This window comes from Gastrolobium bilobum, unplaced genomic scaffold, assembly GCF_033153095.1.
Source record: "Gastrolobium bilobum isolate Gb01-03AN ecotype WA unplaced genomic scaffold, APGP_CSIRO_Gbil_v1 utg2313, whole genome shotgun sequence".
Lineage (NCBI taxonomy): Eukaryota > Viridiplantae > Streptophyta > Magnoliopsida > Fabales > Fabaceae > Gastrolobium > Gastrolobium bilobum.
In genome coordinates, this window is record NW_026897042.1 from 18,210 (window position 1) to 32,321 (window position 14,112).

Sequence of the window (14,112 nt, forward strand, 5' to 3'; positions counted from 1 at the left end):
AGACGGGGATGTTACAGAAGTATTGGGTCAGCGGTTCAATCGGTAAATCAAAAATAATATATAATAAATATTAAATTATAAACAATATATCTAGCAAATAAAAGTGATCCAGTGAAAAGTTTTTCGATCCTCAAATAAAGAGACTCAAATTCAAATCTCGTTGCTGATAAAATATATATATTTTACACAATTTAACATAAAAACGATTCGACTACATGATCGATCTAATGCCCAGCTCCGTTTCACCATATATCATATGAGAAGATATTAATTATATATTAGCAAATAAATCAATGGCTATTATTTTGTCATGTCCTATCTCATTGTTTTTCTCTCATCTTTCATTATTATTGATTTGTTGATGAATAGTTAAGATTATCTCATATGACCCGATCGTGTTAAATTACATATGAGAGGATTCATTTCCAATTTTCTTATTTTATCAATAAATTATATATACTATCCTTAAAAAATTTAATGATCTATCATACTTTTAAGTTTTTACAAGATTACTATATTTTCTATGTTTTGTAGATATATACATATACATATATAAATCATTTTTGTATAAATTTCCTGTACAACTCTCTCTCTCTCTATATATATGATAGAGCAACATAACTTGTAAAATTGAAAAGGAAATTAATTTGATAGTAAGAAATTAACTTTATTTATTCATTTTCTTCATGTACATATAGTAACAGATAGCTCGGTTTTTTCAGTGAATAATAAAGATGAAATTCTAGCTACACGGATGTGCATGGGTCGAACCGAACTAATTTTTTTTAAAAACCGAATTGAATTGGTTTAAATGGTTCGGTTCGAAAATAGTTCGGTTCGGTTCAAAACTGATTCGGTTTGGAAGTGGTTCGGTTCAAAACTGGTTCGGGTCGACCCTATTTTGGAAAGAAAAAAAATTTAAAATTTAAAAAATAAAGTTATAAAAATCAATTTGATTCGGTTTGAAACGGTTCGGTTTGGTTCGGAAACGGTTCGGTTTGGTTCAAAATAGTTCGGTTCTTAAGCTGGTTCTAAAAACCGATTCGATTCATGAACTAGTTCTTTAAAAACCGGTTCGGTTCATGAAATGGTTTTTAAAAACCGGTTATTTTAAGGACGATTTGGTTTGGTTCATGGTTCGATTCAGTTTTTTGATTATTTTGGACACTCTTAAAATTCTATATCGTTCGTCTTTAATTTGTTACGGAACATTTGTATGTATGATTTCATTTGCGTGTTTATACATAAGTAGTGTGTGAGTATGGACTATGGACATTATATTATAAGATGATGACCAATGTAGTTGCACAATGCATGTTGATCGATCGACGATGCTGTAAGGGAGTAAGGAACTGGAACGGCCAAGTAGGTATAGGACCCAAATGCAATTCTCTCTCTGGACTTTGAAGGATCACAGCAAATCATATCAGTCAAATTAAACAATCCCTGGGGTCCACGAAACACTTGGGGCCGGGACTCATCAAAGTCACAAACGCGAAATATCACAATTCAGAATTCAGAGTTACCACTTCATGCACGACCCGTAATAAGCATATATAGCTGATTAATGTTAAATATTATCTCACTTTTGAGTACACAAAGATAACCAAACAAAACCAAAATTAATTTGATGGGTGATATATGTGCATATATACATACACACACATACATGTAAGATTAAATTTATGTGACACTTAAAAGAGCTAGCACCCGTGAGTCACCACGAGCATAATTGATAGACTTAACCTACCAGAAATAAATACTATGTTGAATCATATATGGAGTCTTTTGGAGCTTTTCACAGTTATAGAAAACTTTATAAGACGGGAAAAATAAATTTTGAAGCTAAAGTATATACTGAAAAGGTATAAGATTGAATTTAACCAAGTCATCCGGACATAACTGTTGTCTACTTTGATACATCAATCTTTTTGTTTTGCCTAATTACTACAATTTTTGACACCTACCGACATGCTTGAACTAGAAGGCAGTAGGTATTTCCTATTAAAGACAGTGGCTTAGTTTGAGAAAGATGTGGATTTGAACAGAATAAAAGGTTGTTATGTTGAGTTGCATTTGAGCAAAAATGGCATCAAACTAAGAGGCTCTAGAATTTCTCATAAGCTTAAAGATTTTCTCAAAAGCAAGATATTTTTATAGAATTTTGTATTAAGCTAATAAAAATTTTGACATATTATATTATTATTTTATATTAAATAAATAAATACATAATTTTACAAGAAACTTATGTGCCAAGGAACTATTTTATATTTAAAATTAAAAAATTTCCTCATGAACATACTATATATCAACTTCAATCTATCTTTTGCTTCAATTGCCTAGCTTAATTTATAATTAAGGTCAGATTTACCGAAAGCCAACAAGTTTTGCCTTAGAAACTAAAGTCCGTGACACCAATTCAAAAACTTATGAGTTTATGTAAGAGTTAACGGGTGATAAGGTTCGAACTCATGACTATTTGATCAAAAATTCTAATACTATTGTTTCCAAAAAAAAAAAATTAATACTATGTAAACAATTATTTCAATCCAAAAATTTAAGCTAATAAATAATGTTTACATTAATAATTTTATATTAATATCTCTAAAATCTTCGCCAGATAATTCTTTTTAAGCACATATAGATGTAATGATGCATTGTAAAATAAAATCCCTCCATAATATATTTTTTTTATCCAAACTGGGAACACTATCAGACTCATTTTGGGAATGACTCTTTCAACATTATTTTCTCCATTTTTAAGAATTCTCCATAATATTTTTAAATTAATATTATGCAGATCATGTCATTGTATGGCATGTAATATTCATGTCATTGTATGGCATGTAATATTCATGTCAACCACTTGGGATACCATGTAGTAGAAGTAGTCGACAGAAAGCCATAAAAGAAGATATATATATATATATTTGAAAATATTTCAATTGATTCATTGCTTCGTGACTAGTTCGATTCGGGGCAGGTCCATGATTAAGGCTTTAAATCTCTCCTAAAAGTAGTACTAGGGAAGATATAACACACGTTCCCACCCTCACCTGCTCAGCTTCTATGCGTCAATTGAGCTATTACCGTTTGGTAAAGTTTCAAAATGTATGCTTAGATAAAAGTATGGGTCCGTCGCTTCTCATGTGACTGCTGATGAGAAAAGTTGCAGCAAATTTTTAACACTAGGATACACGTGCGGATCCTAGGATACACGTGCGGATTCTATCAAAAACAAAAAAAAAAACCAGGATTCGGACGCGTATCCTGTGTTGCTGTAAGTTTTCCCTTCTGCAGTCACATAAGAAGTACTTTCCCCTAAAAGAATACATGCATTTTGAAACTTTAATCACTCAAATATAATGTTCGTGCTTCAAAGTTGAAACTGCTATCCCTAATAATGGTTTCAAACAGAGAAGCCAAAGATCTTTAGTGATTAGCATGAATCATAAACTTTACGATTGAGCTTAATTGGGGAATATATATGCACAATTATGGATACACTGCCAATTATATATAACGAAAAGAATTATATTAAATTATGTATTCACATAAAGTAGTACTGGTTGTTTTAAACATATGTATAAATGCTTGCTAACAGCTCCATAATGACTTAAATTCTATTGAAGACAAATCTAACTTGTTTTTTGGATTGTAACAATCGATATATTCCTTGAATTACAAAGGACAATTTAATTAATATTAATTTCATTTCAAGTCTAATATTATGGATGTTGTTACATGATTGATGTTTCACCAAGTACAAGCAATGAATCAAGCGTATACAAATTTCAATACGCCCACATGACATAATTCCTTTGTGAGTGCAAGTGGATATCGATCTTAATTAATTACAATTTAATAATATAGCCGATACTTAACTGAACAATATATGTCAGAGAGAAAGAGACTTAAACAAACCAAGTTGGTTGATGGAAGATACATTGTCTTAATAAGAACAGAGATTAATTTATTAGTTTAAATAATTTATCAAGGAGACTATGTCTTGTGGTTAGCCAATTAGGGCTAGAACAAATGTATTTTTAAACTTTTGCACATGTTTCATTTTATTTATTATTTGAGGTCAATAAAACTATTTTTTTGGGGGTCAACAGCACTTGTTTCATTGGGAGTGTTTTGAAAGTTTTGTTGTGGTTGGTAAATCGTTAGGGAATACTCACTGACGAAAACGTCAGTTTAATATATAGTCACTAGTCACTTAATTACATGTAATTAGCTCGTGATTTTGAAGCAAATTATTCGCATCATCTAATCAACAATGGGAATTGGATTATTATAGCTTCTTCTTTCGGCAAGTTCACATGGCAATTTGATTATGTCTTTATTTTTTTTTTATGTTTTTCCTGAATTTCATGACCAAATTACTGATTTTGGGTTTTATGGTTCCAGATTTTAAAACTATCTCAGTAACGGGAGGAAGGGAAATGATCCGTTTATAATTTTTTTTTACAAATTATACTAAATATGACCGGTCATACATTCTTGATTGAAGTATGACCGGTCAGACGCAATGTAATTAGTAAGAGTTTGTAAACAAAAAATTTATAAATATAACTTTCTCCGAAAGAAAAAATGAAATAGCTTTTAGCTAGGTTGCATGTGTTGAAGAGTATACTGTTATTCAAGTGTTTGAACTTTGCTGTATCCAAAGAAAAAAAAGTGTTTGAACTTTGAATCTTTTTAGTTTTTAAACTTTGTTTTATTTTTTATCTCATCTTCATAACAATTTGCAACAAATCATGTACTTTCTAGCTATATATTAATATATACATATGAGCCATAGAAAACTCCTGCTGTATCTTGGCTACAATATGTGGAGAAGGGCTTAGACGAAGATGTGAACAGTATTTCATCAACATATATAATTAAAAGTTGAACTGCTATCATTGTTTTAGTGAAAATATAAGGTCTACTTTCGATGAAACCAATGCGAAGAAGAAATTATTGGAAACAATGGAACCAAACATGCTTGAAACCAAATAGAGCTTTTGAAGCTGGAACAGTGATCAAAATGTCACGTTTTATCAAAAAATTTACCCAAATGCCACGCGAATAGTATCTTTTACCATATTGCCACGTGTCATAATTCGCTACCACTGGTAGCGAATTTCGTGGTCAATAATTTCGTGACACGTTGTCATATTGCAGACCAAATTCGCTACCAGTGGTAACGAATTATGACACGTCAGCCTTTTCCTACGAAAGTGTGCCACGTGTCAAAAAATCATTCGCGAACATAATATGTTACACAGGGTAGTGAATTACTACCTGCTTGACACATGTCATTTTTACTGACTGTGCATTCTGACGTGGCATAATTCGCTACACAGCGTAGCGAATTATCCCACGTGGCATATTCTGAAAAAATTTACTGTTGACGTGACACTCTGATAATTTTTTTGACCAGTCGTGGCAAAATGGTCACTGTTCCTTTGAAGCTTGCACACGTGATATGGATACATACTTACATTTATAATAATTATGATTCTTTTCATACATGTATATGTATATATATATATATATACCAAAGATTAAATTCATTTGCTTCAATACCTGTTATATGGGAGGAGGGCTTCGCTATATATCCTTACAGTTCAAAAAGGGGTCTTAGCTAAGTAAATTACCAAATTCGCTGGTTAAGTTGTAGACTTTGAAATGAGGTTATAATTTATATCTAATAAAAATAATCAATGATAAGATTTAAATCCATTTCGACCCAATTAATAACGTTAATGCCTAGACAGTTTACAATGATCAATGTAATAACTCATTTTTAAAGAATAGATAGGGGCCACTCTGAGATATGGTTGCTATGTTGCTACAACTACAAGTCCTGGTTAATACAAGATATGTAGCAGAAGCATCTTTGCTAGGTGAACATCACAACATATATATAAAACCAACTACTCGCAGCTAACCTATATTCAAACAGTGTTAATTAAAGCAAAATGTCCCTCTCCAACCGAGCATGTGTTTCCCATGGCTTCGACATGTGCATGACATTCACAGCATTACCCCACTGAGTCACACGTGATCCTACTTGTCCCCTTCCACATCACTGGATCGCATTGTTCTTACACCTTCACACTTGGAAATATATATATATAGGGGCAGGATATTCTTACACCGGTGTAAGAGTTAGAAGTCTTACACTCAATCTTGACCATTGATCAACTTGTATCCAATGGCTTAGTTTACTAAAAAATTAGAGCCCTTAGATATAAGTGAGATAAACGGACAAGATTGAGAGTGTAACTTATACTGGTGCAAAAATGATTCTGTCCCATATATATATATATATATATATATATATATATATATATATATATATATATATATATACTAAGTTATTTAAAAAATAATTAAATTATTTATACTAAGTTATAATAGCGTTTATTTGTTTTAATCAGTTAAAATATTTTTGGGCTGTGTGCGTTTTTAAGTTCATTGGATACCATAGTTTATAAGCTTGGAAATGTGTATTAAACTAAAATGCCGAAATGGTCCGTTTCTTCAACTATCCACTAACAGAAATGGTCTACATGGGCCTCGTTTCAGACTAGCCCGTTCGATTCATTTGAGGGATTTTCGTTTTTGGGCTTTGGCCTATCGCCCAAAATACATTATTCTTTACATTAATTTTTGTCCCTTAAATTGTAATAGTTTTCTGTTGTCATAAATTTGTAGATAAAAAGAAAACGTTATCCACAAATTGTAAATATGTTGTCTTATCAGGAACATATACTAATACCACGAGGTGTTTTCATTCGAAATGGTAATATGATACGTAAAACCTTGGTTTCGAACAAGAATGATTTGGCAGGGACATAATATATTAATTCTAGACTTGCCCGAGATTAATTTTATAATCGGTTCAAATAATTAAAGTTTGTGAAAATATCTGGAGACACTGACCTCAAAGAGGTGGCAAGGATTGGTATAAAAAAAACAATAATTTTTTTTGGAAACAAATAACCATTTCCAATAAAACAACAATAAAATTTCCAAAAAAAAATACAATAAAATTTCCAAAAAAAAAAACAATAACTTTATTTTAAAAGTGTAATTGTTTGATAAAAATATTTATAAAAAATTAACACCGAATGGTTATAAAATAACTCATTCTCCTTAAATCAAATAGAATTTATTTGACCAGATACTCGAAAAAAAAAACCTTACTTATAAGATGAAAATATATAAAAAGAAAAAACTATCGCAACACTTTTTTTATCAGTTGAAGTACCATTATTTTTTTATTTTTTGGTAATCAAGTACCATTATTTTATATTTGAAAAACTGAGGCTTCTTTTAAAATACGTGGGTGACTGAAACAATTGTCCTCTAAACCTTCAATTTAGATGATTTAGTTGGTGGATGACAGTGAGGAGGAGGTGTCAAATTTGGCTCCAATGATAATTTAAACAATAACTCTCATTGTATAAGAAAAAGTAAATAAATAGACAAAAATATAAATCTCACAAAATGAATAATAAAATTGTGAGTAGGGTTTGACAAATTTATTTTTTTTACAAACTATACTATGTCTGACCGGTGATACTCTACTCAAAAATATATTACTGATCAGACATAATGTAGTCTGTAAATATAATTTTTTTCTAAAATTATTATGAACAAATTTCAAAATTTAGAAGATCCAAAAAAAGTTAATAACAAATAGAGAAATTAAAGAAATATTTCTTAATTATATTAATCATAATGCTATAATAATAAATCAAGAATTGAGCTTCCAATATTTTTAAGAGGATAAAAAATTCATTACTATCAAATAATTTATCTATAAAAAAAGGACTACATATATTCTAAAGGAAAAATATTTATCCTTTTAAATAACACAACTTACATTCTTTCACTCTCACAAAGAGGTAGCACCATACTTTTATTTTTTTTTGTCAACTCTCTCCTCCTTTATTTATCTCTTTCTCTCTCTTAAAATGATACTATTTTATATCTTTTAAAATGACAGACACTTTTATTTCTTAGTACCAATATTCATTCCTATTACTAATATAAAAAATTCTCTTTCATATAAACAATCTAGATATTGACATCTAGATATTGATGGTGGATTCAAATCTAATAATAGGATTCGGATTTCTTATGATGTTTTAAACTTTCTCTCCTAGTTATCATATTATGCACATACCACATATTACGGTGAACAGTGATTTGTCACTCACAAGTATCTTCTTCGTAGATATCTTCAAGGATCGAACAAAAAATAAAATAAAACAACAGTGATAACTTATCAGCCGTTTGATCAAAATCTAGGAAAGGGACCCAAATCCCAATACAATGAGGTAAACACAAAGCTTCAATACCCATTAGCATCAGGTGCATTCCTACCGTAGATCAAATATTATTTCCATCAGACGGCGTGGAAGCCCCCAAGGTCAACACTACAACTCACATCTGATTTCAATATTTCATCTCTCTCTCTCTCTCTCTCTGTGGAACATTGCTGGTTTTTCTTCATTTTATTGAGGAAAAATGGAAAATTTGAAGGAAAACAAACGGCACTGAGCTTCGAACCCTTCTTTCACATCAGTTATTCAACTCAATCAGGTGCAGATTTTCTTCTTCACGCCCCTCAATTTCAAAATATCTGAAAATATCATCAGCCCTTGATTTTTCAATTGGGGTTTCATGGTATTTGTGAATTTGGGTCTTTTTTTTTTTCTTTTAATAATTTGAGGAATCCTAAGTTGTTTTAAGATTTCGTATGTGAAAAGATTTGATAATTTTTTTTTCCGGGTAAGTGGTTGCCTAAGTGAGATAGATGAAATAACTTTTTGTCTTTAATTAGGTATTTCAAATTGAGATGGTGTGTTTGAACTTAGAATTTGGAATGTCTGGGTTTCTCTTTCTCGGGGACCCTTTTTATTTTTGTCATTGTTACTTAACTGTAAGCATAGATTTAGTTCCTATCCTATTGTCATGTTCATGGGTGATGCTATTGCTAGGTTCTTTCCAGCTTATATAATTAATGTATGCTGAACTCTCGCTCTTAATTCACTGCTTCAGACATTACATTTGAGAATTTTGGTAAAATTTCACCATAATATTGTATTATGAATTATGTTGTTAATAATAGCCTCATAGGCAGCGGCGGAACCAGGAATTGACATGAGGGGGGGCAGCGAACCCAGAAAATATTATTTATGTCCGTATATGCTGCCCCCGAAAAAAAAATTTAAAGAAAGTTTTAATACATTAAAAAACAAAAGGTGTTATAGCGAACATATATACTTCGTAAATTCTTTTGGACCATGCAGCCACTCTCCCAAGAAGATTGCCAACGTTATCTCCACATGTCAGATAATGAATGGTTGTTGGGATATTCTCATCAATCCTAAGTATCCTAGTTGACTCCTCTACCTTTGAAATTGTACCTCAACCTCTACCTTCACCTTCAACTGCGAGAGAGTTGAGATATTCGGGATCAACATTTGTTCCAAGCCAAATATGAAGAACACCAACCCTGAATCTACCTTCACTCTCTTCAAAAAAAAAATTTCCTTCAAATTTTTTTTTTTGGGGGGGGGGGGGGGGGGGGGGGAAGCCGCCACCCCCAGCCCCCCTAAATCCTCCTCTGCTCATAGGAACATTATCTTCTTTCTGTAATTATTGTAAAACGATCGCAGCAGCACTCTTGTAACTGCCTCACTATCTTATTATACCATTTGTTGTGCTTTCATTAGCTGGTTTTAATGATGATGAATCTTACCAATTGTGTGACCTCATAGGAATCATAGAGAAAGTTACTTTTATTTTCTTATTTCTTTCTACTTTCAAGATATTGCTTGTGTTGAAAACAGGCTATGCACAATAATAAGACTAATGTATAAAAGTAACTGCAGGTTGTTCCTTAAACAGGAAAAAAACTTGGTCCTTTACAATATGTGGTGCAACGTGCTGTAAGGATTTTGTTGCACGTCATTCAGCATATTAGAACAGATTAATGATCAGGAAGCAAACTAGAAGTTGTAGCTTGGAAACCTTGTTTCTACCAATCTATGTATTATTGTCTTCTTGCTTTGGTTGACTAATATAGATGGATGTTAGTAATCCGGAACGAAATAGCAACACCCAAACCGATCAATATCCTTTGCTGATGGAGCAGCTGGAAACCCACAATGTTCATCAGCACATAATTGATATTACAAGGAACACTGAAGCTTTATCCAGCTCATCTCATAATGATCAACATCCTGAAATACATCTACCCCAGAATGAAGATCAACTGACTGGCAGCACAGTAGTCCCCACTCATCAAATATCTTCATTTTCTGCTTCCAGATATAATTCTAGAAATTCCTCGTCGACCAGAAGAGGTGAGGGATATGGTCATCGCAGAAGGAGCCCACTAAATTCTGGACTATGGATTTCTGTTGAGCTTCTTGTCACTTTGAGTCAGATCATAGCTTCTATTGTAGTATTGTCACTATCCAGAAATGAAAATCCCCAAGCACCATTATTTGCGTGGATTGTGGGTTATGCATCTGGTTGTGTTGCCACACTTCCTATTCTTTACTGGAGGTATCGAAACCATAATCAAAGTACTGAACAAGATACTTCTCAACCATCTCAAGGATCCTCTGGAAGCGACCCTGCAGAACCCACTTCATATACTGCCATCTCTGTTGCTCATGTTACAGATGAAGACAATAGTCAAGCTACAGAATCAGCCATGAGAAGTGCCAGAATTCCTGGAGCCTTTAGTTCTAGGTATGCTTCCCCCTCCTATTTTTTTAATAAATTAGTTATGTACTAACCTTTTGTTATGATGGTTATGACTTCTTTTTTCCCTTGCGAGTCCATTTCTAAAATAAGATGCCTGATCTTTCACTGGAATATTATCTAACATGGAAGAAGAAAAATAGAAATTTCTGTTCCATATTTCCATCACAGCATGCTATATCCACATTACAGATGGTTTCTTTCTTGTCACTTTCTTTTTTCTGTCCTTTTTCTACATTCTTAGCTCTTAGTATTTGTATATTTTTGCACAAAGAAGATGAATATTTTGGTTATTTATTGAAATTCTAAAAATTTCTAGTCTTGAAATTCTTTATATTTTTAGCATATTTTTAGTTGTTACTTTTCTTCTGAGTTAGTATAAATATTAATATTCAAAATCACAATTATGAGTTTGAGCCATATGACAGGACCAGATTTTAGAATGGATTTGGATCTTGTACACTTAGTTCATTGGGTGAAACCTTTCCTGGAGTTATTTGGTTATATATATATCATCATCATTCGGATGATAGGCGGGGCTGCTGGGTTTACAAGTAGTTGTTTTGGGGGTGGGGAGAGAAAGGGGGGAGGGGGACAGCTGTTCGGAAAAATGATGTATTGTTCTCGACTAGAGCTAGACAGAACAAATCAAAAGGTCCTTGCAGGCAGAAACAATTAATAGGGTCAGATTCTTATCCCCCTATCCAAATAGAGGGATGAAGCCATCCCATGTTCTCACTTGTTTGTTACTAGTGTATATCATTTTGGTGAATATAGTTGTAGAATTTAGGTGACAAAGTCTTTCTTAATATTGTTTACCATGAAAATATTAGTGCTTTTTTTAATCTTTTCATTTGACAGCATTGTTAATCTCATATATCTGCCAAGCTATAACTTAGAATTTTATATTTATGATGACTTGTATAACGAGCTCAAATCAGATGAACCAAACCAAGTCAAACAATTTTGGGTTGATTCTAAGATATTCACTGAATGAATTCCATTCATTAAATCTATGCACTATCCGGGGTCACTCAGTTCAGTTCAAATTTGAGCCAAAACCATATTAATAGATGAACTGCTCTACTACACCTTCTGAGCTGCTTTCAATATATGGGACCTGTGGAGAAGGGGAAATCTGTCACAATTTGCAACACCTTGTTTCCTCCGAAGTTATTGTGGGTCAAATTCAAGATAATACAAAGCCCTTAGCTCCCTACACCCCACCCCTTTTTCTGATTTCATCCACGTTTAATCAATGTATTGCCCTAAGCAGTGAAAGAAAGTTGTTACTAAGGAGAACCATTGTGTGTGCTTATTTTAAATTTTTAATATTTCAGGACTGGGGAGAAGGGGAAAGTTGTCATATATGTCAAATTGATGCACCTTATTTCCTGCGTTATTGAATGTCATATTCAAGTTTATGTAAAACTCAAAACCTTTACCCCCTGTTTGCCTGATTCTATCCATATTTAATCAATGACTAGTGCTCTAAGCTGAGAAATTTGTTCATAAATATCAGGTTTAATGGATTAGTAGACCATTTCAAGATGGCCTTGGATTGCTTCTTTGCAGTTTGGTTTGTTGTAGGCAACGTATGGATCTTTGGAGGTCACACTTCTCCTTCTGATGCTCCGAAATTGTATAGGTACTGTCACTCAAAATATGTTGCACTACTAGTATTTCACTTTCCCATGTCTTCAGACTTCCAATATTATAGGCTTCCATATCTGCAGGCTATGTATAGTGTTTCTTACCTTTAGCTGCATTGGATATGCCATGCCATTTATACTCTGTGCAACAATTTGTTGCTGCCTACCTTGCATAATTTCTGTTTTGGGCATACGGGAGGATTTTTCTCAAAACAGGGGAGCCTCAGTAGAATCTATTAATGCTCTACCAATCTACAAGTTCAGATTGAAGGAAAATGAAAATGGTGGTGTTCAGGATGTCAACACAGCTGTAGATGAAGGTGGAGTCCTGGCTGCCGGGACAGAGAAGGAACGCGTGATATCAGGAGAAGATGCTGTAAGTTTTTAGTTGGCTATATGTTTGATAGAAAAAATACTTGAGGCAATGTTAGGTTAGGGTTCAATTTGTATTGACTTATCTTTTAATATTTAGTGAATTTGCAATCATAAGGTGGCAAACCATGCAAAATGTCTGGACCTCCATACCTTTCTTTGTAGCTTTTCGTATTATGACATGGCAAACCATGCAAAATCCTTTTCTGTAACGGTGGGAAAGATGTTAAAAATAATAATTACCTAGCCAATAAAAGTGTAAATGAAAACAATTTTACATTTAAGAATCTAAAATAAGTTTTCAAAGGGATTTGATTCTAAAGCTATTTCTATAATTGATGTGCCTTCACAGCGTGGAACTTGCCTTATCTTTAAACATAGGTTTGAGTAATGCACCCCAAAAGAAAATGGTTTGAGCATATTTGAATGTAATAGCCAATTTATTTCAATAGCTTTCTTAAATTCATTGCAGGTTTGTTGCATTTGCTTGGCAAAATATGTAGATGATGATGAGCTTCGGGAGTTACCCTGCTTTCATGTCTTTCACGTAGAGTGTATTGACAAATGGTTGAAGATAAATGCTTCCTGTCCTCTTTGTAAAAATGAAGTTGGTACAAGTGGTGGAGTGTCACCTTCAGCCACTGGCTCCACTCAGCCTTAGATGAAGAATGGGTGCCAAGTCAGCCAGTCATTGATGGTATGCAAGGTGCTAGTAATTGTTTTCCCCCAAGGTTTTTGCAGTTTTCATCTGTACATCAAATGTTTGGAGTCTGCTTTCAAGAGTGATTTATGTATATCATCTGAGACACAAGAGACATGCAATATTGGCACCTTTCAAGAATGTTCTGTAAAAATAGGCTGCATGTCCCATTTTAAAATCATTCTACAGTTAGCAGTTCTCCATGTGTATATATATTACATATATAACAAAATATAATGAAAATGTTGATTTGCGTTGAATTTAAAGTTTAAAATAAGTTGTTCGGAAATATTCCCCAGATTCTTCTTGAGAAAGTTATGCCATACAATTTTTTGCTGTGATTGAAGCCATATATTGCTATTATTATTGCTTGCAATTTATATAAGAAGTAATCAGTGTGACTAATCCTAGTACCTAAATTTTCTAGTCTTTCATAGCTTTTAGGAGCTATATAACATGGATGCTAACACTCTACACGTTCCTTTCCAAACATAAGATACACTGTTGACCACATTTTAACTTTTTTGAATGATCCAAAATTTTCAATTACCTTATTTCTAATTATTTTCTGCCCTCAAATATATCGGACGGCCTTGAAACCACATT

At 32.8% G+C, this 14,112-nt stretch overlaps 1 protein-coding gene across 2 annotated transcripts; it reads left to right on the top strand.

Annotated features, from left to right (window-relative positions):
- Positions 1-8,499: 8,499 nt before the first annotated feature.
- On the top strand, positions 8,500-13,773 carry LOC133303635 (E3 ubiquitin-protein ligase At1g63170-like). 2 transcript variants are annotated; one of them, XM_061503569.1, is made up of 5 exons: positions 8,500-8,607; positions 9,903-10,770; positions 12,305-12,430; positions 12,519-12,810; positions 13,279-13,773. In XM_061503569.1, the coding sequence occupies exons 2-5, from the start codon at positions 10,097-10,099 to the stop codon at positions 13,465-13,467; spliced, it is 1,281 nt and encodes a 426-aa protein (XP_061359553.1). In that variant the 5' UTR covers positions 8,500-8,607; positions 9,903-10,096; the 3' UTR covers positions 13,468-13,773. The 2 variants fall into 2 exon arrangements, with proteins under 2 accessions (XP_061359553.1, XP_061359552.1); XM_061503568.1 differs by lacking the exon at positions 8,500-8,607 and adding an exon at positions 9,453-9,696.
- Positions 13,774-14,112: the final 339 nt, after the last annotated feature.

What these genes read in the sequence shown, in the direction of transcription:
- LOC133303635 (XM_061503569.1), top strand. Translation starts at nt 10,097, where the DNA reads ATGGATGTTAGTAATCCGGAACGAAATAGCAACACCCAAACCGATCAA. An exon ending in CCTGGAGCCTTTAGTTCTAG is followed by an intron (nt 10,771 to 12,304) that starts GTATGCTTCCCC and finishes CATAAATATCAG; the next exon opens with GTTTAATGGATTAGTAGACC. An exon ending in GATGCTCCGAAATTGTATAG is followed by an intron (nt 12,431 to 12,518) that starts GTACTGTCACTC and finishes CCATATCTGCAG; the next exon opens with GCTATGTATAGTGTTTCTTA.